The sequence below is a fragment of the Macaca nemestrina genome, chromosome 11 (genome assembly GCF_043159975.1).
Source record: "Macaca nemestrina isolate mMacNem1 chromosome 11, mMacNem.hap1, whole genome shotgun sequence".
NCBI classification, from domain to species: domain Eukaryota; kingdom Metazoa; phylum Chordata; class Mammalia; order Primates; family Cercopithecidae; genus Macaca; species Macaca nemestrina.
In genome coordinates this window covers 62,600,560-62,622,886 of record NC_092135.1, presented here as the reverse complement: position 1 = coordinate 62,622,886, position 22,327 = coordinate 62,600,560, and the positions used below count along the sequence as shown (strand labels likewise).

General features: G+C 37.4%; 1 protein-coding gene and 1 pseudogene across 11 annotated transcripts in view; one reads left to right on the top strand and one right to left on the bottom strand.

Moving 5' to 3' along the window:
• LOC105483322 (cordon-bleu WH2 repeat protein like 1) overlaps positions 1-22,327 on the top strand; it is a 161,649-nt gene that overhangs the window by 131,453 nt on the left and 7,869 nt on the right. For 9 of the 11 annotated variants that reach the window (XM_011744144.3, XM_011744143.3, XM_071072867.1 and 6 more), the window contains 6 exons: positions 9,882-10,035; positions 10,478-10,552; positions 11,773-11,892; positions 13,918-14,152; positions 15,183-15,277; positions 19,149-20,719. In XM_011744144.3, coding sequence (XP_011742446.2) covers positions 9,882-10,035; positions 10,478-10,552; positions 11,773-11,892; positions 13,918-14,152; positions 15,183-15,277; positions 19,149-20,719 — 2,250 coding nt within the window. The remainder of the gene's footprint in view (positions 1-9,881; positions 10,036-10,477; positions 10,553-11,772; positions 11,893-13,917; positions 14,153-15,182; positions 15,278-19,148; positions 20,720-22,327) is intronic. The other 2 variants (XM_011744146.3, XM_011744149.3) reach the window with 1 other exon arrangement.
• LOC105483321 (guanine nucleotide-exchange factor SEC12 pseudogene) lies at positions 1,419-2,641 on the bottom strand (annotated as a pseudogene).

Sequence of the window (22,327 nt, the reverse complement as noted above, 5' to 3'; positions counted from 1 at the left end):
TGCAAGCCAAAATTTGCATGCATGTGTGTGTGTGTATCTATGTGCATTATGTATATACAGGTGTAAAAACGATACACATATAATAATGGACACCAAAACTTCTATGAGGCGACTTTTATTTGAGATTTACTGATTTTTTTTCCTCATCATTATATACATTATTTGTGTCTTATGAGATTGAGCTAATTTTATCACATCAACCATAAAACTGATTTAATTGTGATAAAAACAGCTTATTTTGCGAATTCAAAACAAGACCTCGTACTTCTAAATTACATTTATTATAGTGTAACAATAATATGTATAATAATGACACTTAAAATTGACTTGCTTGTCTAAGTTGTAAAATTGTTTTTGCATTCTTCCATGAAGAGTTAAGCGTTAAAACTTGACCTTCAGATATATGAAAAGTTCAGTTATTGGGATACAATAGCAAATATCATAAATTAATGTCAATTTATAAGATACTTTATACTATTTAATAGTGTTTATTGGGAATGTCCAGGTTAGAGAAGAATAATGTGAGTCTGTCCCTTGAAAAAGAAAACATGAGTTTTCAATTTCAAGAGATTGTTTACATTCTCTCCACTAACCCCACCCTTTTCCACCTGTGAAAATCATATTATAAACAGAACCAACAGATTCTATTAGAAACATTTAACAAAATTATTGAAGTTGGGCTTCTATGTTTCTATCCCCTAATTGAGTGTTTTTATTTTCCGTGTGTATTCTTTCATTTAACTCTTTTTTTTTGGGGGGGGGGGTCTCAGTTCACTCTTTCCTTGTTTGTTAAATATCAACTTTTCCTGCCTAGTGGGCTGAGGTTCATTTTTCCTTTCCTCGAGGTTAGGGTAGACTATCTAGGAACTTATTACATCTTTAGGCCGGCTGGCTTAGTGCTACCCATCTGAATCCCCAGATTACTACCCAAGTCTTCCTTTTGCCCCTTCCTGCCCTAACAGCAAGTACCAGGCCAGTCCCTTCCCCAGCAAATGCCAGGGGCTTCATGTGAAGAGGAACTGGCCACAAGGCTGTGAGGGGAGGAGGAGAAACTGTTTCTGTAGGAAGGACAGCAGTGCCTCCAGGCTCTTGGGCATCTTCACATGTTTCTAGAGAAAGGACAAACTCAACTCTCAAGCCTCTAGTAGGCAGAAGGCAGGAGGCAGGGAGTATGGCCTGGGCTTCAGACACCGCTGTTCTGGATGGATCCACAGATGATGAAGGCAGGGTTCCTGGCACCCAGAGTCACGCAGGGCCACGACCAAGCCTTTTCACTAGAAGGGCAGGTAGTGCCCATTCATCTTATCAGAGGTAACCTCAGCTGTGGACCTGAATGGAGTGAGCAAAGGGAGTCCAGACCTCCACTCTGCTCTAGAGATGGCAGTGTCCAGGCTCCTGATTCCCAGGAAGCAGGGAAGCTAAAGAAAACCTGGAAAGACACTCTGGAGCAGCAGGATGGTCACAACGATAAGCCCGACACACAGCAGGAGCAGGAGCCTCACAGGAACACTCTGCAATGAAGGCAGCAGATGCAACTGGCAATGACTGTCCACAGCCACAGAGAACCGGGCAGTTTCATGGGACCCAAGGAGCTCTGGACCACGACCCTTCTCAGGTAGAAAGGCCACATCTGTCACCACAATGCCATGGGCCTCCCTCATGTAGTACAGGCACTGGAGAGAGAAAGCTATGTAGATGGCAACAGAGCCAGTGACCATGCCCAGGCCTAGGAAGGTGCCAGACTCACTGACATTGAGGCAGGAGATGACTTCATGGCCACAGGACTTGGTGCGAAGGGGCAAGAAGTTGGAGCCATCCCAGGCTGTGAGGTAGCAGGGAGCGGGCTGGCTCAGGCGCTTGTGGGGAATTTGCACTGTGAAGAGTCACAGCCCAGCAGGCTGGTCTGGAACCTGCCCAAACCTGCAGGCCTGACGATGGTAAGGTGTGCTGGAAACGGTGGGTCCATTCTCTTGCCAGTGCAGCTGTGTCACCAGCTGATCCTTCTGCCACGGTTACCAACTTGACATCAGGCCCTAAAGCCAGGTCTTCAAACTCCCCTTCGTGGGCTTTGAACTCCAGAACCTTCTCCAGCCCTGGTACCTTCCAGACACGAACGTAGCCATCTGTCCCTCCAGTGGCAAGCAGGGTATTATCGTGGTTGAAGCACACAACTTTCTGCAGTGGATCAGAGCTGAAGTCTGTCTGCACTGCCTGCAAATTCTCTACCCTGAGTTCTAGCCCCTCGTGCTGGGTTTCCACATTTCTTCTCTGCTGGGGCTGCTCCCTTCCTTTGTCGAGGCCCCTGCTTCTTGGAACCTGCCTTCTCTGCCTTGTTGACCTTCTGTTGATGGGCCTGGAAGCGCAGGAGCTGACAGTGGGCATCCTGCCCTGCAGCAAGGATGTCACCAGCCAGTGCCAAGTTCATGGTGACCCGTGTCTCTGTGTCATGGGAGTGCAGCAAGGAGGCACTCAAGCGCCCATTAATCCGCTCTAGCTGCAGAAAGTGCACGCCATTCTTTATGCCTGCCTTGGCGGCGCCGCCTCCGCCTGCAGCGATGAGCAGCCCAGTGCTGGGGTCGACCTGAAGCCCTAACAACGGGAATGGAGCCCGGTACAGTTCTGGCGCCCGGCATGGGCCCATCCGGCCTGGCGCGCGTTCACTGCCCGCACCACGGCACCCAGGACGTGCTGGGCCTTTGACTACTGCCCAGGCCGCTGGTGAATTCGGCCCCGTCGCCGCCTGGAGCACTCCCTTTGCATTTAACTCTTTAATCCAGGATACTTCGATTTCAGTGACCCACATTTTATAATTCAACTATGATTATTAAGTGATCTAATAACTAGTACAGAGCAGGTATTCAGTAAATCTCTTGAATGCTATTTGATTCTATTTTCTTCAGCTAAATTTAGTTCAATTTTGAATCAGAATTCTGATCTGGATGTGAATTCTGGGGGATTAACAATCTAGCATGGTTTTCAACCTGACCTTACCACTTTCATTAGTAGATTCTGTTTCTCCTTGTGGTATTTTCCTTTTTACAGACCATAAAATTTGGTGATGTGCATTCCTGTTAGAAGTGCAGTTTTCATTAATGGCAAGCAGACTTATCAGTGACTCTAACTAAAGTAAATAATTGAACATCGCTAATGATTAACCAAAACAGTTTCCCCTAGTAAGTAGAAACCTCTGTGTTTTCTCATTTTGTAAAGCCTTCAGACTTAATAAATTTTAATGTCTACCACTTTTTAAAATGTAGTCATAATTTGAACAAAGAAAAGGTTTGTTGGTAGTAAAAGCTGAAGAGAGTTATAAATAGTTCTTTAATTTTTCACATTGAATTTGCTTATGAGACATTTCAAATGTATGTACTATAATACACATCCATGAATTCACTGATTCAACAAAGTAGTGTTAAATATTTAACTTTTATTAAAGTCCTTTAAAGTATGTTGAAGAGACCTGAGTTGACTTAAAGGTGGAGATTTTTAGACCCACAGTGATATACAGTAGACTAAGCATCGGTTCCTGAACGCTGGGCACTGTTGAGCTTTAAGGTTAATTATTACTAAGACTGATTCCAATAGGACTGTTACCAACGCAGTCACCAGAGAGTACAATCTTAAAGTAAATACCTCTTTTTACCTATACTTTTTACTCCAACATCTACATAATTATAATTCTTACATTATTTGCAGAACATTTTCATGTACTTTAAAATAGACAAATTAGATGTAATAATATCAGCTGATGGTTATGAAGCATCTATTGTATGCTAGGGACTGTGCTATGTATTTTACATATAACATTTCATTTAAGCATCCCAGCCCCTTTTGACATAGGTGCTGTTACTTTTCCTTTTCGTGAATGAGGAGACTGAAGGTCACAGAGACAATGGCAAGCTTTCTGGTTCAACCGCTTGTATTGACTCCAAAACCCATTTCTTTGGGAATCATTGTAATGGGCTGCCTTCTACCTTGCAAACTCCCTGTAAGCCTCTCTCCAACTGGACAAATTCACATTCAGAAATAGTGGGTAGTTTAGCTGTGATGAATGCAAGAGCAGAGCTATTGGGAGACTATTTGGAGCATACTCCTGAAGTGCACAGAAGAAAATATAGCTTAAGAATGCTGCTGCTGGCCAGGCACAGTGGCTCACGCCTGTAATCTCAACGCTTTGGGAGGACAAGGTGGGTGGATCACAAGGTCAGGAGTTCAAGATCAGCCTGGCCAAGATGGTGAAACCACATCTCTACTAAAAATACAAAAAATTAGCCGGGCATGGTGGTGGGCGCCTGTAATCCCAGCTACTCGGGAGGCTGAGGCAGAGAACTGCTTGAACCTGGGAGGCGGAGGTTGCAGTGAGCTGAGATCGTACCACTGCACTCCAGCCTGGGCGACAGAGCAAAACTCTGTCTCAAAAAAAAAAAAAAAAAAAAAAAAAGAATGCTGCTGCTTAAGTATCAGTGGTCTTCCCACCCTTTTAATTTAATTTACTTTTTTAGCATTCTAAACTCATGATGTATATTACTTAAATGCTGTGGCAGTTTAGTAAGGCTGCTTTTAGCATTAGTCATTCCTGGGTTTGGAGCCTCTCCAGTCTTGCATGTTAGATATGTATATTCTCTGTAAATCCCAGTGTATACATGTGTTTTCCTGGCTACAATCTATTTAGAAACATGAGAGTCTTCTAACTTAAATGTCCCTTCTTTTCCTGCAGGCTTTCACCCCGCCTCCCCAAGAGAAGGTTTTTTAGTAGGTGTAGAACATCTCTTTCTCAAGTCCCAGTTGTTCTTCTGTTTTGTGTTAAGAGTGATGTTTTAGTTAACACACAATAATTCCACATTTGATTTTTATTATCTTAACTTTCCTTGGCAATTTCTTAAGTAATTGAAATTATTTTCCAAGAGTCTTCAAAAAACCTCTTGCTTCTGTATCTTATAGGACAACAAAAATATATATATAAAGCTATTTCCTTGAATGCTAATATGAATATTACTTATATTTCAAAAGAAAATTTACATTTCTGTCCATTAATCTGTTGCTTATTATCTAAACTCACTATTCTTATTTCTTCAAAACTCTTGCCTTTGCATGACTTATACCAATTGTTAAATTTACATTTTGTCCTCAACTTTAGTAAGTTTTAAGCATTATTAACAGCATAAGTTCCAGTTATGACAGGCCACATAATTGTACTTCATATCAATTAGTGAAATCATGTTCACTTTCCTCTAATGTCTTTTTATTTTTATTTATTTATTTGTTTATTTATTTTGAGATGGAGTTTCACTCTTGTTGCCTAGGCTGGAGTGCAGTGGCGCGCTCTTGGCTCACTGCACCTCCACTTCCCAGGTTAAAGCGATTCTTCTGCCTCAGCCTCCCAAGTAGCTGGGATTACAGGCACACACCTCTCTACCTGGCTAATTTCTATGTTTTTAGTAGAAACGGGGTTTTACCATGTTAGTCAGGCTGGTCTTGAATCCCTGTCCTCAGATGTTCTGGGATTACAGGTGTGAGCCACCGCACCAAGCCAATGTCTTTTTTCTTAGCCGCTTTAATTCAAATTGCAGCTTTAGTAATGCCTGTCCATTTACCATCATGATACCCATGCACAACATGGTAAGGGTGGTGAATGTCGCAGAATGGGGTTGTAAAATAAATGCTTCCCCTGATGTCCATGACTTTGTCTTTTCAATATGCACTTCCCCCAATTATCTTCATAAATGCTGTTGAAAAAAATTTAGCATTTATAAAACTGAAATATGTCTATTTTGACAAATTTTAAATTCTTTATCCGTAAAAATATAAATACTCTGTTTTACAAAAAGCTACCTTATTTTAAGACCTCTAGGCTGAATAATGAAATATATGAGTCTGTGGTTATTCTGTCTTTGAGTTATGAATAGGTTCATAAAAATTAGTGAGTCTGTATATATTCCTCCCTTTTATAATTCTGTACTGTCTGCTTTATTATAACCAAAATATAAGAGCTCTAATTCCCAAATAGATACTCTCATTGAGAAATTCATGTCATGGCTGCTTTTATCATGGAAAATACCAATAAGTGACAATGATAAGGAATGTGACCTAATGATGAACACATTTTTATTATACACCTCATGAAAGCAATCAGTTGAAACACGGGAAACATGGAACTGGGGAGGAAAATCAAATGCTGCTGTTGCTTCATGCATTAAGCTGCCACTTATTGATCACCTATTGCATTCTTACTGGTAAACTAGATCTGCCATAGGAGTGGAACTTGGCTTTAATAGGGCTTTACAGAAGTAAATCCAAGAAATAAAATCACATCTTCTACTGCTTTTGATTTGCAGGTAATTATTTTTTTAAAGTGAAGGGCCATGTTCTTTTGGGAGAACTTTTGGCCTTTTTTTCTGATGTTTCCTAAATTTGTTACTCTTATAAGATATCAGGGGAAGGTTTTAGAACACAAAGACATTATCAGTAGAAAGATTTCTATTTAACCTTTATATTCTATTCAAAGCAATATTTAAATACTGCCAATTCCTTGGTGCATTTCTTTCTTACCTTTTTGTTGCAGCGGGCCCTTGTTTTGAATTATTTCAAACATCGATTGAGAATCCACCCCCATGCCTACCCTAGTCAGGATGATCATAATATTTAGTCAGAATTGACTTTAGTGACTCTGAAACAAAATCCGACTTTGGGTGGCAGGATTTAACTCTTTTCTTGCTGGATTATAGAGAAATCTGAAGAATTTTGGAGGAGGAATCAGAGTAATGGGATGGGGTTGGAGGCAGCTATTTGCTAACTAGTAGGAAAGAAGGTTAACATTTCAACTATTGGTAAGACCTCCCTGGTGCCACCTTGTCCCATTCCTCTGTTATAAGGCACAGTTAGTGGGTTTGTGAGAGGTTTGTTCAGTGAAGCTCCTGCCACTGTAGACCTAACAGTTTCTCTCCCTGTTGAAGTGACCTGCCTTCCTCTTTAGTACCTAACACAATTGGCAAAGAGCACAGCTAACTCAAACCCTTTTCTTTGGGAGCAGGCTTCCCTTTCTCTCTGGCAGATATATTTAAAAATTATAAAATAGTAAATTTGCCCATTTTTTCTTGGTGTGTAGCAAGGCATAAAGACTGAAAAATATCTTATGAATTAGTTCACTTCCCTTAGACGTACCTATCTTGTCTTGTAAGACTAGACTGCCCCAGTCTTTACACATGCTCCTGGTCTGAGTACGTCAAGGTCTTTTATTTACAAATGAAGATGGCAGCATATCATTCATTTTTTATTCATTCAAGGAGTATTTACTTAGAAACCTCTGTGAGCCAGGCATGGTTCTGGACAAACAGCAGTGAGCAAAATAGGGGAAAAAAATCCCTGCCTCTGTGGTCAACCCTAGTGGGAGCAGACAATGTATAAGGCAAATAAGTCAACCGTATAGTATGTTAGAGAGCAATTAAATGCTGATCATAGAAATAAATCTAGGAAGCAGGGATAAGAAATATTGGGAGTCAGGGAGGAGTTCGTTGAAGAGATGACATTTGACCGTGTATGGTAGCTCATGCCTGTAATCCATCACTTTGGGAGGCAAAGGCAGGCAGATTACTTGAAGTCAGGAGTTTGAGACCAGCCTGGCCAACATGGTGAAACCCTGTCTGTACTAAAAATACAAAAATTAGCTGGGCGTCATATTGCATGCCTGTAATCCCAGCTACTCAGTAGGCTGATGCATGAGAATCACTTGAGCCTGGGAGATGGAGGCTGCAGTGAGCCGAGATCATGCCACTGCAGTCCAGCCTGGGTGGGTGACAGAGTGAGACTCTGTCTCAAAAAAAAAAAAAAGACATTTGAGAAATGGCCTGAAGAAAATGGACACCGAGTTGTCAGAAGAAAAAGCATCCCAGGGACAGGGAGCAGTAAAGGATGACCACCCTGTGATGGAGGAACTCTGCCGGCACATTTGAAGAGCAACAAAGAGGCCAGTGTAGCTGGAGTGGAGTGAGCCACTCCATTACCAAAGGAGGAGGCCAGAGAGAGCTAGATGCCAGGTTGTTAATGGACTTATAAAGGGAACTATTAGTGGGTTTTAACCAAAGTTAACCTAATCTGGCTTACATTTTAATAGGATCCTTTTTTATGATCTTATTTAAAGATAGCAGATTCTTTTTGCTGCTATCTTGAAGGACTATAGCGAAACAATGTGGAGATGGAGTCTAATTAGGTATTTTCTAATGATGATTCAGACTGTGTAGTAGCAGTTAAGCTGAATGCTGGATATCTTCTAAGGGAAGGGATAAAAAGGTTGACTCAGTGTGAGATGTGACAGAAGATGAGGGCAAATGGAAGGATAACTTGTTCTTTACTAAGACAGGGAAGGCTGTGAGACTACTATGTGGCAGAGGGATAAAGAGGAATTATCATGATCTCAGTTTTAGACATGCTAAATTAAAGAGGCTTCTCTTTAATTTAAGGGGAGATCAGAACAGATGTCCAAGATAGAGACATGGATTTGGAATTCATCGGCATACACATTATACTTAAAGAGAATAGATGAGATCCTCTGGAGAGGGAGCAGAGATACTAAATGGCATGTGTTCACAGACCACGCCCTGGGTCACACCAGTGTTGATCAGGAGATGGAGAGAAGCAGACACAGAAAACTGAGTAGCCAGAGAGTAGGGATCTATGAAGAGTAAGAAATGTGGTCTCCTGGAAGAAAAATAATGTATTTTAGGAGGGTGATCAGCTTTGTTTAATGTTGCTAATAGGTTGCATAAGTGAGTTCTGAGAAGTGGCCATGGATTTCTTCATAGTCAAAGTCTTTGGTGACTTTGATAGGAATCATTTTAATGGATCAAAAGCTGAGAAAAGTATCATTGAAAGGGTTCAAGTGGGATAAGAGAAATTAGAGACACAAACTGCAAACAACTCTTTTATTTATTTTTTCGAGATGGAGTTTCACTCTTGTCACCCAGGCTGGAGTGCAATGGCACGATCTCAACTTACTGCAACCTCTGCCTCTGGGATTCAAGCGATTCTCCTGCCTCAGCCTCCCGAGTAGCTGGGATTACAGGCGCCCGCCACCACGCCTGGCTAATTTTTTTTTTATTTTTAGTAGAGACGGGCTTTCACTGCATTGGCCAGCTGGTCTCGAAATCTTTACCTCAGGTGGTCTGCCCGCCTCGGCCTTCCAAAGTGCTGGGATTACAGGTGTGAGCCACCTAAACAACTCTTCTAAATAGTTATTTATTCATTTATGCATGCATGCATTCATTCATTCATTCATTCATTCATTCATTCATTCATTCTCGGTAAAGGGAAAGAGCAAAGATGACATGGCCATTGGTGAGGAGGCACTGACCCCTGCTGAGGGAGGATGTCTTAGGGTCTGCTGACAGTCATGGGCTAGGAGTGTGAGCCGTAGCTGTTTCTGGTAGGTGACCTTGAAGGACCTTTCCTCGGGTAGACATACAGATTTTTGCAGTATTCCTCACTGAAACACTGCAGTTATAAAGAGGTAGATTTAATCAAGCTAGATGCTACTGTACAAATAATGTTCCCTTTTTCATCCCTTCCTTTTTATTTCTCCAGGTTTTTCTTTAAAAGTTAGCTTTTAACTCTGTTACTTATGAGTCCTCTACATTACAGTTAGTTGTTTGCATGGCAGTCTCCCATTCTAGCCCAAGTTTCTTGAGAAAGGCCATATTTTATTTTTCTTTATGTATCTGTCCCATAGCCCAGCTTCTGCATGTGGCAGATGCTTCATAAACATTTTTAAGGAATGACTATTATGTTCCATTTGGGTACATCTGTGTTTGACATAAAGTTCAGTGTCTTCCTAAAGTTTGCTACAGATCTCTAAATGTAGGATTCTATTTGGTCATTTTGTTTTCCAGAGTCCCTGTGAAGCAGGAAGAGTGAGGGCAGACTCACTGCAGCTCAGCAGCACATCTGCAGGGAATTCATCTTTGAGAAGGACAAAGCGAAAAGCACCTTCCCCACCCTCCAAAATACCCCTGCATCAAAGTGATGAAAATAGTCGTGTGACTGGTAATGTGGTTTTTTCATTAACATTACATTTGTATTGTGTTTTGTTTAATACGGACAGTAGGAAAGATATGGGTTTGTAAGTTGTGCTTTTTTAATAATAATACTTAGGCTTTTAAAATACATCTTGATTAGTCTCACTTAACTGCCTTTTAAAAATCTGAAACATCACCAAATAAAGTATCAAAATTATACAGCTCCATTATCCTGAGGTGAACATGTCATAATTCGTGAATTTATTCAGAAAGATACTGCCATTTCAGGATTAGCTGTATGTAGAAAAGGGAGTCTAAGTGGATTTTAGTGTTTTACAACTAGATAGTAAAATGACTTCTAGCAAGGCTCACTGCTTTCTGAACAATATAAAAATAACTAAGTTAAACTGTTAAGGAATTGTTTTATTTGTGAATATGACTTTATAAGTAGTGTTGCTTCTTTCCTTTAGCCTTACAGCCAGTAGATGGAGTTCCTCCAGACAGTGCTTCAGAAGCAAACTCTCCTGAGGAGCTATCCAGCCCAGGTATGATGCCCTTATTCCACATGGAGTAATTACTGAAAAAGAACTTCTATGATAATTGAGAAATGAATCCATTCGCGATGCTTTATACATGAAAGAGATACAGATTCTTTGGCCTCATTTCCCAAATTCTGTTATTATGAAATGAATTCTTGCCCCCACCCCTCTGCCCCTCAACTCAATTAGAGTATGAAGCTGGCAGAGATCACAATTTCAGTTCTGGAATTGTCCTTGAGTAGTTTCTCTATGTAGTCTCCTGCTTTCCCTTATGCAATATCAGGTTAACATTTATTAACTCCTTCCCAAGTGTAATGACACACCATAATTAGGAATGTACCTTGGCGTGTGCGGAAGAAAATTTACAGGAAAGTGTAAGCACGATTTTTTTATGCAACTGTGCTAGGTATGAACTCAACATACAAGTTACCCTACTCTAATGGTAAAAATTTGTTACCATGAAAATGTTTTCTGTTGCAGTATATGGCTCTCCTTGTGCATTCTTCCCAAACAAAATTCCATTACAAGTTGTATAATTTATTCTAATACTTTTCTAGTATTTTTAATAATATCTACTTAGTAGCTTTTATAAGAAGTATGATAACAATGTTTTAATCTTTACAGTTACTATAAGACATCAATGAATGTGATAGACTAGTAATGTCATACCAAAAATAGAATATGATTATACTAGGACTTTATCATGGGGATAATTTTGTAAGTATAAAAAACGCTTAATATAACTCACCTGATTTTTATAATTTATATTCTAAATACAGGAAACATTTAGGAGCAACACTCTTGAATCTTGAATCTTTAAGTGGTATTTAAGAATTTGGAATTTTAACATATATATGTAAGAATTCTTCACTCCTCTGTGATTTTAAATCTTACTCTCAGATAACTAGTAATGATTTTTCTCAGCTTTTACTCAGAATAATATAAATGGCCCCATTTTTTTTCCACAAAGGAAATGTATTGAATAATAACAATTAAAACTGTTGAGTGAAATTAGAAGTCACTGAAGCATTATAAAAAGGAGTACATGCTATTCAAACTTTGCTTCATATTTGTTTTTCTTCATTTTTTTTCACTTTTACCTCTTGTTTAATGCATCGATAATTGTGAGCTAACAAATCTGATTTCTTCCAAAATGCTTCTTAGTCTCTGCTTGCCTTAACTCTGTTGTCTAAGTGCCATTTCTACAGATTCTACTTCTTTGGCAGAAACCTCCTTTGGCCCTGGGCTCTCCAGTCAGGAGCAGTGCACTACGCCCAAGCTGATGGAGGAAACCTCTGTCTTTGAGTGCCCTGGAACACCTGAGGCAGCCATAACATCATTGACATGTAGGTGGTCAGGCCTTTCCTTGCTGGTGCTTTGTGTCAGGCAGATTAAGATATCATCAATTGTAAATTTGATTAGCTGTTGAAACCTTGTGTGAACATATTTTATAAAGAAAGATAAGTTTCCCCCTTTTCACTTGAAGTTTTATCTGGGTTTAGACTTTGTTGTTTTTCCCAACCACACAGATGAATACAACAGAGTCGATTAGTTAAATAAAATCAGTGGTTCTGAAGAATTTTAGCTTCTCTTCTATTTGGCTTACATATACTGAGGGGTCACTTTGAACACACAGTTGAGGCTGGGCCTGGTGGCTCACACTTACAATCCCAGCTACTCATGAGCCTGAGGTGGGAGGATAGCTTGAGCCCTGAATTTTGAGACGGCAGTGAGCTATGATCATGCCACTGCACTCCAGCCTGGGTGACAAAGCAAGACCTTATAATAAAAATTTAAAAACACATTTGTATCTAAACCATCATGGCCTTTCATTTTTCTCAATACAGTTTTTTCAAATTATATAAATACATTCTTAACACATAGATAAAATATCGTAGACACATTATATTATATTATACATTGGCATCATAATGACTATTTCACGTCATAATAAAGCATCATTTGCCAAAATATGTACATTTGAAAATTCACTTAAACCTAAATTTTAAAATATTTTTTATTGAGTAATCTATTTTTATTAATGATAAAAATACCATTAAAATTTCCCGTGTTTATTTCTCAAAGAGCACAAATAGCACACTTTTCTGCCTACATACTTAGAGATAAAATTTTAAAAGTATATTTTAAGTACTTTATTGAATTATGTTAAAAATTAAATTTTCTGAATGTACTGATTACTATAATCGGATGCTATACCACCTACTCACCCCACCCCCACGACCACGCCCCCAGCCTTGGGATAAAATTAAATTTCATTCAGATACTATGGTGTACATGGAAATGTTTAATTGTATTTAGCAAAAATCCAGAACCTCACTCTTTGGCTTCCATTTACTTCCACGGCTAATCTTGACAATGAACATTAACTGCTCGGGGTGCCTCCTTCTCTTTTACCCTGCTGGCTTGGTGTTGGTGATAAAATACATTTTTTTATACAATGAAATGTTAACCACAGCTATTGAAAATATTTATGTATACACATATATATTAATATGGATAATATTTAAGATATTGTAAGTGGAGAAAAAAGCTAGGTGGCTACAGTATGCTTCCATTTATATTAAATAAACTAACAAAGGGAAACATGTGAGTATAGTTATCAGCCTATATATGTATATTACACTTTCTCAGGACATAGAGGAAAAATGGTTAAAGTAAGTTGCCTCTGAGAATCAAACTGGATAGGAATAAAACTTAATTTTCATTGTCTGATACTTGCTCTGTTTGTATTTTTAAAAATTAAACATCTAGGTCAGTGGCTTTTAACTCAGGTTGCATAGTAGAATCATCTAAATAGTTTTAAAAGTCCCTTGCCCCACCCATCAGAGATTCTGATTTTGTGGAGTAGGGTGTGAGCCTCAGTATTTTTAAAGGGGGCTCAGGTAATTCTCGAGTTTAGTTGGTTTTAATAACTATTGAGTCAAATTTTATGAGTGCCCTTGTAGACAATACAAAAATCTCATGTGCTTTTCGTTTTCACTTTTAAAATTATTAATTTGCCTTTAATTTGCACTATTGAGTTGTTGGATGAGTATAAAAAACATTGAATTGAAAGATATTTCTTAAATGAAATATTTAACTTGAGGTTTATGAGATTAAATAACCTCTTGTCTCTACCATGAATGAAACCTAGAGTGATAGCAAATTGTTTTGAGAATTATGAGTCTGAGATAATCTGGTTTTATGTTAACATGACTACTCACCAGGAGAAAGAACTTCACTATTATTTTTGAAGCAGAACTTAAAAGAGTCCAACTAATTATTATTTTTCAAAATTCCTTCCTTGCCAGAATTGCATAGGATTAATGAGGCAAATTAATATTTAGGATTATATCTGCATTTCTTTGTAGCTGGAATAAGCTCTGATTATAGCCTTGAAGAGATAGATGAAAAGGAAGAACTGAGTGAAGTGCCTAAAGTTGAAGCTGAAAATGTTTCTCCGAAGTCACAAGATATTCCTTTTGTATCTACTGATATAATAAATACACTGAAAAATGACCCCGATTCAGCCCTTGGCAATGATAGTGGAGAGTTCTCACAAAACTCCATGGAAGAAAAACAAGAAACTAGAAGCACAGATGGACAGTAAGTATTCTCTGTGCTGGGGTGTTGGTGGCAGTTTGTTTAATTAATATTAGTGTTCTGAAATATAGATCTGAAATTTTAAACATAAATATAGTCAGCCCTTTGGTTTTGACTTTATCCCTTTTACCATTATTATAAGAATGTTTATTAATGAAGTACTTATTTGCATGTAATTATGTTCAGAGAAAATCAAATGTGACAGTTCTAATATCCCTGTGTCAGATAAGCCATGAGAAATAGTTAATTTGTGTGATTCAAAAATGAAAGTTTTTCTTTGTGTGTGTATTTTGCCTGTTACCTATGTGACCTAAATGTAATATTTAATTTTCAATTTTTACCAAGTATTCCTGGAGGATTTTCACCGGTATGTGAAAACAATTCTGCATATTAGAGTATGATGTTAAATCATGAGTATTATCTTTGCAGTCAACTTTATGAAACAGAGAATGTATTTTCCACTTGATTCTAGAAATGGACAGCTATAGTCTAGTCCATTTAGGTTTGAAATGCAACAACATGCATAAAGATGAAATCAGCCAAGCAAAATAAACCATATATGTCAGAGGTTTACTATAATTTGCATGAGATTGTCTCCTTATTAAACTGTTCTATCACCAAAGGGAAAAAAACATCAGTGAGGTCAATCTACATTCTGATTTATATAGTTGACCTTGCCAGATGCAAAACTAAAATGTTTCATTTAATTTCCTTTTTCTTTAAAAGGCAAATAACTGATAATAACCAAATAAAGCCACTGTTTTGGAAAAGTGTCTATTTTACCAAGCTTCTTTCTTTTTAATGGGACCACCATATGAAAGCTAATGTGTCATGGCAGCATTTCTTCTCAGTTATATTTTTTCTCTGCTTTAAATTTCCGCCGTTTGGCAGAAATAAATGATTGTTTTAGTCCATCTGTCTTTGGAAATTATTGCCTGTTTTCTCATTGAGCGTGCGTGTGTGTGTGTGTGTGTGTGTGTGTGTGTGTTTTTCAATAGTATCAACATATAACATACAATGTTATATCTTCCAGAGAACCACACAGTGTAGTATATGATACAAGCAATGAAAAGAAGGTAGTTGACAGTATAAGAAACTTGAAGTCGTTGGGCCCAAACCAAGAGAATGGTGAGTTATATAATTAATAGCCAGCATTTTATTTTATTATATGCCAAGGACAATTCTTAACACTTTATATGTATTAACTCATTTAAACTCCTGTAACTCACTTAATACCTACCTCATTTACGGATATTTTGGGTACTATTATTTTTATTCCCATTTTATGTGCCACAGAGGTATTAAGTAACTCACCTTAGGTCTCACAACTGCTATGGTAATGGTGAACCTAGGATTTAAACTGGGGCAATATTGCTCTTGAGTGTGCCCTTAACTACCATGTGTACTACTTTTGTTGTTAAAACATAGAAATGATCTAATTTAGACTTTGGATCTTAAAAATGTTTCCTCTGTGTATGTAGCTGTGATCTGTTTCTCTTTTTTTCCATCTAACTTCCTTAGATGAAACTTTTCTGCCTGATTTTTCAAGGCCCAAATCATCTAATAATATAACCTTATTTACCACTGTTTCCCAGTTCCCATCCTCAAATCAACATAACTTATTTTTTCTCATGATGTCATTTGCTCATTTCTATATCATAAGGCATATATTCATGTTGTCTTTGCCTAAAAAACAATTTTTCATCTATTTTACCCATTCAATTTTTATCCAAATCATATTTCATTTCTTTTACTTGATTATTAGGAGCTTTGTGGTTCTATATTTACAATTCCTCAACTGAATTGGGTAGTCTTGGATCGGAGAAATTACATTTGATATTTTTGCACTACTCACGGCACCTAGCAGAATACTGAGATACTCATAAAGTATGTACTTGGTATTGAATTTCAGAAAAACAATCCTACGCAAATAGAAAATTCAAGGAATAAACAATGGTGTTTTAAGGGGTTAAGAAGGAAGTGGCTTATGAATTCTCATAGTTCAATCTATTATGTTAATATAGAAAACTAGGTTAAGATATTTAGAAAACATAGGGATGTAGTATTCATATTTGAATAAGACATAATCACAATGTCATATTTATATATATATATAATTATATATATATAATTTTATGTATGTGTTCATTAACTTGAATATATATGCTACTGATTCATTTTCTCCCACATTCAATACCATTGTGAGATACCATACTGAGAAGGTCTGAAAGCAAATAAGTTTTTCATTCTTTTCCACTTGAGTCAGTTTTTCACAGCATGTACTATGATGGCAATAGCATTCCTATTGAGAAATTATGATTTAAAAGCTGCTTCTTTCTCTTTAAAACAATAGTCAAGTTGAATCATTTTTGTTAAGATTTTTGTTGTCAAGTTAGTGCCAGAGTCACAAGTACATTTACGTGGTATTTTGATTTGCACATGTTTTATTTTGCTATGACCTTTGTCAACTCTAGTTCTTTTTTAAAGTAAATAATGTCTATTATTCTTTAAGTACTTTTATTCTGTTTTCCTTTTTACCTACCCTTATCTAAATCACCTTTTTGTAAGTTTGTCCATGTCAGTGTCACTTTTGAGTAGAGGGTCACTATAGTATAAAAGATACCTCCTCCCTCTACTGGGCATCCTTGGAAAATGATCTAGCCCTTCATAAACACTTGGTTAACATCATTGTCAGTTGTAGATGAGGATGGATTCTGGGTTTCCAGGACTGCCAATCACTGGAAATAATCATGAAATGTTGAGAAGAAATTCAGAGTTAGACAATGGTAAAGCAGGAGTAACCTACCAAAAATATGAAAAACAGAAACTTATAATTCTAAAACCAATACATTTGGGTTTTTAAAAGGGAATTCAACGTAAAATATATGTTTACATTGGTTTACTTTCTTTGGGAAAATGTTTCTGTTGTGTGAACTGGGAAATATATATATTCAGTGGAAAATTAGAAATAAGAAAAAAGGAAATACATTTAGATTCATTTCCTGCTGCCAGAGGGTCTTAAATTTTTCCATGCTTATAACAATGTTCAAAATAGTGTTTTTCATATGAACATTGAAAAATACTTATGAATCAAGTAAATTGAGAGCAGAGGCAGAAATATGCTTCTTCTATGGTTCCTAAGAGCATGGGTCCTTAATTTTGTAAATCAAAATAGTTAATAATCATTGGTCACTGAGAAAAGAATTCACCTAAGTATATAATATGTATTCTGATACTCAGTTGCATTTTATCTGGGAAGAATAAAAATGAGTTCCATTTTAAAATTACATGTTTAATATAGGAATCTTGCAACACAATATGTAATATTAACTGCCACAACCAAATAACTGTGCAATCAGGCAGAGTTTAAAAACGTGAAGATTTTTAAAAAATTGTTTGTATACAAATTTGCCTAACATGATATTTTTCTGCCTGCATATCTTTTTTCTTTTTCTTTTTTTAAGAGAGAAACTATATAATATAGCTCATTACATTTTAGGCAATGTACTTCATCTCATCCTTTAAGTAAAAGTGGGTAATGATAAAACTATAGAGAAATACTTGGCATACATTCACAGTTTGACCCCCAAACCTCACATTTAACTTGTGCTGTGCAAACTATTGCCATATGTGAAAAGGCCACTAGGGTTTTGAAGATAAGCACAGTGATCGCGCAGGAAGCATGATTCTTCAGGGCATTTAAATAGAGGAGCAGAGGAATGACTTAATTCAGTACTAGGCACATGGTACAGACCCCAAAGCCTGTTTCCTTCCACATGCTTCCTGCCAGTGCTTTGCCGTCATGTTGTTGACTGGAAGCTGTTGCTCTGTTAACCTAGAGACTGGCAAATGGTTTTTGTTTTCAGGAGGTCTGAATTAGAATCAAGAGGAAAAGTAGTGCAAAGGAGAGGAAGGTTATTTTCTCTACTTTGATTTTGACTGTGACTCTAGAATGAGGATGCCTATTTCCAACAGAGAAAAATCAAAACCAATATGACTGATTTCATGCATTGAAATCACTGATGTTATAACTAAAAATAAAGTCCTCTAACAGCCTTCAGCAAAGATACCTAATTAACAAGACCATCAACTGAGATTCTGGTCTTTTTTTCTTTTGAGATGGAGTCTCACTCTCTCGCCAGGCTGGAGTGCAGTGACACGACCTCAGCTCTCTGCAGCCTCCACCTCCTGGGTTCAAGCGATTCTCCTGCCTCAGCCTCCTGAGTAGCTGAGACTACAGGCGTGTGCCCCCGCACATGGCTAATTTTTGTATTTTTAGTAGAGACCGGGTTTCACCATGTTGGCCAGGATAGTCTCGATCTACTGACCTCATGACCCACCCATCTCGGCCTCCCAAAGTGCTGGGATTACAGGCATGAGCCACCACGCCTGGCCTGAGATTCTGTTTTTACTGTAAATCTTAATGTTTTCTGTTAAGGCCGTCATTAAAACTGACTGCATTTCCTGAGATTCCTTTCCTTTTAATGTAAGGTATGAAAATATAAATATGCTAGGGGCTATAGAAAAGATAGTCAAAATAGAGGAAAAATACAGTTTTTGAATTTGTCAGTTTCATTTTTTGTCATTATGAACAATGGCTGAATGACATCTAAGAAGTAAAAACTTATTTTTACTTACCTTCTATGGAGTGTTTATTGTGGTCAATATACTAATGAGCATGCTATCTAAATGATACACATATAATATACATATTTTCGCCTTTTTTTGTCTGAGCAAACTGAGGCTCAACAGGGTTAATTAACATGTTGTGGCCACACTAGTTAAGCCAGGGGTTAAGCCAGGGATTCCAGACTTCAGTCTGTATGAATCCAAAGCCCATACTGTTTTCTCTGTATGCTACTACCTACCTTTATATAGTCAGTGAGTTGAAAATTATCTGTCGAATTCAAACCAAACTATTTCAGGTGGGAGAAAGTAGGCATTAAAAACTTGAGGTTTTTTCATATATTTAACTTGATGATTTTTTTTCTCTCAATAGTACAAAATGAAATAATTGTCTTTCCAAAGAACACAGAAGACAATATGAAAAATGGAGTGAAGAAAACAGAAATCGATGTAGGAGGCGTTGCCAAAAATAATGACATTGATATGGAAGTTGAGAGACCATCAAACTCTCAGGCACATGAAACTGATACTGCTATAAGTTACAAGGAAAACCATCTAGCAGCTTCATCAGTACCAGATCAAAAACTGAATCAACCAAGTGCAGAAAAGACAAAAATGCAAGATGCCGCAATTCAGACAACCCCTTCTTGTAACAGTTTTGATGGGAAACACCAAGATCATAATTTGTCTGACTCCAAAGTTGAAGAAAGTGTACAAACTTCAAATAACAACATATCAACTCAACACTCATCCTTAAGTTCACAAGATTCTGTAGATACCTCAAGGGAATTCAGGAGTCAAGGCACCCTAATTATACATTCAGAAGATCCGCTTACCCTAAAAGATCCAATTTGTGCACATGGTAATGATGATCTTTTGCCTCCTATAGATAGGATTGATAAAAATTCAACTGCTTCTTACCTAAAGAATTATCCACTTTATAGACAGGACTACAATCCCAAGCCAAAACCTTCAAATGAAATTACACGAGAGTATATACCCAAAATTGGAATGACTACTTATAAAATAGTGCCTCCCAAATCCTTGGAAATACTGAAAGACTGGCAGTCAGAAACCACAGGGTATAAAGATGATCAGGACATACATGCTTTAGGGAAAAAGCACACTCATGAGAATGTGAAAGAAACTGCCATCCAAACAGAAGATTCGGCTATTTCTGAAAGCCCAAAAGGGCCACTGCCAGACCTTAAACCGAAGCCGAACCTGAGAACAGAGCATCAAGTGCACAGTTCTGTGAGCCCACCTGATGGAGCCATGGTTAGTCCTCTGAAACCAGCTCCCAAAATGACAAGAGACACTGGCACAGTTCCTTTTGCACCAAATTTGGAAGACATAAACAATATTTTGGAATCAAAATTTAAATCTCGGGCTTCTAATCCCCAGGCCAAACCCAGTTCTTTTTTTTTACAGATGCAGAAGAGAGTATCGGGTCACTATGTGACATCTGCAGCTGCCAAGAGTGTCCATGCTGCCCCTAATCCTGCTCCAAAAGAACTGACAAATAAAGAGGCAGAAAGGGATATGCTGCCTTCTCCAGAGCAGACTCTTTCTCCCTTAAATAAAATGCCTCACTCTGTTCCACAACCCCTTGTTGAAAAAACTGATGATGATGTCATCGGTCAGAAGCCTGCTGAAGCCTCTCCTCCTCCCATAGCTCCGAAACCTGCGGCAATTCCTGCTCGTCAGGTATCCACACAAAATCTGAAGACTCTGAAAACTTTTGGTGCCCCACGACCATACTCCAGTTCTGGTCCTTCACCGTTTGCTCTCGCTGTAGTGAAAAGGTCACAGTCTTTCAGTAAAGAGCGCACCAAGTCATCTAGTGCTGGTGCATCGGTCCAACCTCCAGCCAACACAGAGGAAGGGAAGACTCATTCTGTAAATACATTTGTGGACATCCCACAACTTGGTGTGTCTGATAAGGTAACTGTAGCCTTTTTAAAAATAAGTATTCAAATTTAGTCACAGGGTTTAATGGGGATTAACAAGCATGTTGGTATGTTTGTGTGCTACTTTACTCTGAACTCATATTAATCTGAAATTAAGCTATTGTAGTGAAGAGAGTGGTAATACATAAAATCTGATTATTTGCTTACAATTATAACTTACATAACTTGTTTAGGTATTGCTGTAAGGTCGTCATTATATAATTGTGTCATTAGCAAAGGGTTTAAAGTTTCTTTGCTCATATCATTTGTATGGTATATTTACTAGTTTATGGTTCTATTTTCCTGTGTTACCTTAATTTGTTTTTAACTTGTCTAAATCTTCTGGTTTATTCTCCAATTTTACATTACTGTGCAATAGCAAAGGAAATAGTCTTAATGAAATGGAAAAATAACAGTTATCAGAGACTAGACAAAATAACTGAGCATCTCTCAGCTATGTGATTTCTATCATATACACTCAACTTCAGCTTGCATATATTGTGCATTTTCACATATAAATAAATTGAAAGCAGAGTTTTAAAATGTAATTTTCTTAATTTTCCATTTTGTTAAGTCAGTGTCAACTTTCAACTATAATATGTATGTTGACCAAACTGTTATCTAACCACCATCTAACCTTAAATATTTACCAAAAAGGAGTGTTGTTGACTTAGTGTTTGGTCAACCAAGTGTTGTATTTTGCTAGCTTCAGATAATAGAGTCAAAGGAGAAGATGAAATTCACAGCATGATTTATGATAATCCTCATGCAATTTTAAAGAAATGCTTTGTGTACTCTTACTCTGATAGTGTTTAAAGAATACATTCATATTTGTGTGACAGTTCCAGAAGTATTTAATATTACTTTTTCAAACATTCCTAGAGCAAAAGAATGTTAACCATATTGCCAAGTAAATGTTTTTCCATAATTGTATAACAATATCTTAAATAATATTTTTTCATGTATTTTACATTTATGTTTATTACTTTGATATAGCATTGGGAATAGAAGTATGATATAGAGATTAATTCTGTACTTGGGCACAAAGCCTGTGATTTTTCTTGGACTAGAATACCATTCCTAAACAATGGAAGCTTGGTGTAGATAATAAAGCTTTTAAGTCATTGCCTGAGCCCTCTTTGGATCATTTTTTGGTAAAGATATGTATTTGGCAGTTTGAAAAAGACATTTAAGATTACTTGATAACATATGCCAGTTACATCAGTTACTAAATATGCCTTCCTGAGAAGCGTAATTCAATTTTTGATTCTTCAGTTTGGAAGTTCCTAACTTTTATATGTTGCTTCTCATGGCAAAAAATAAAACATGGTCAGCACTTAGTCCATGTGACTTCCAGAAACACAAAATAAGCTACTAAGTGTAGCATAGTAATTCGTATTCCTTTATTAGAAGATATATTAGATTCAACAAATATGACATTGTCTATTTGACTCTTTTGCTCATTTTAAAATAGTAATTTCACAGCTAGTATGTTGAAACCATGAAAATGGGTCATTTTTTAGTTTGTAGTATTTTTAAAAATCTTAATTTGACTTTTCTAACCAATTCTGTGTATTGGTGAAGTCAGCAGTATTTAATTCAA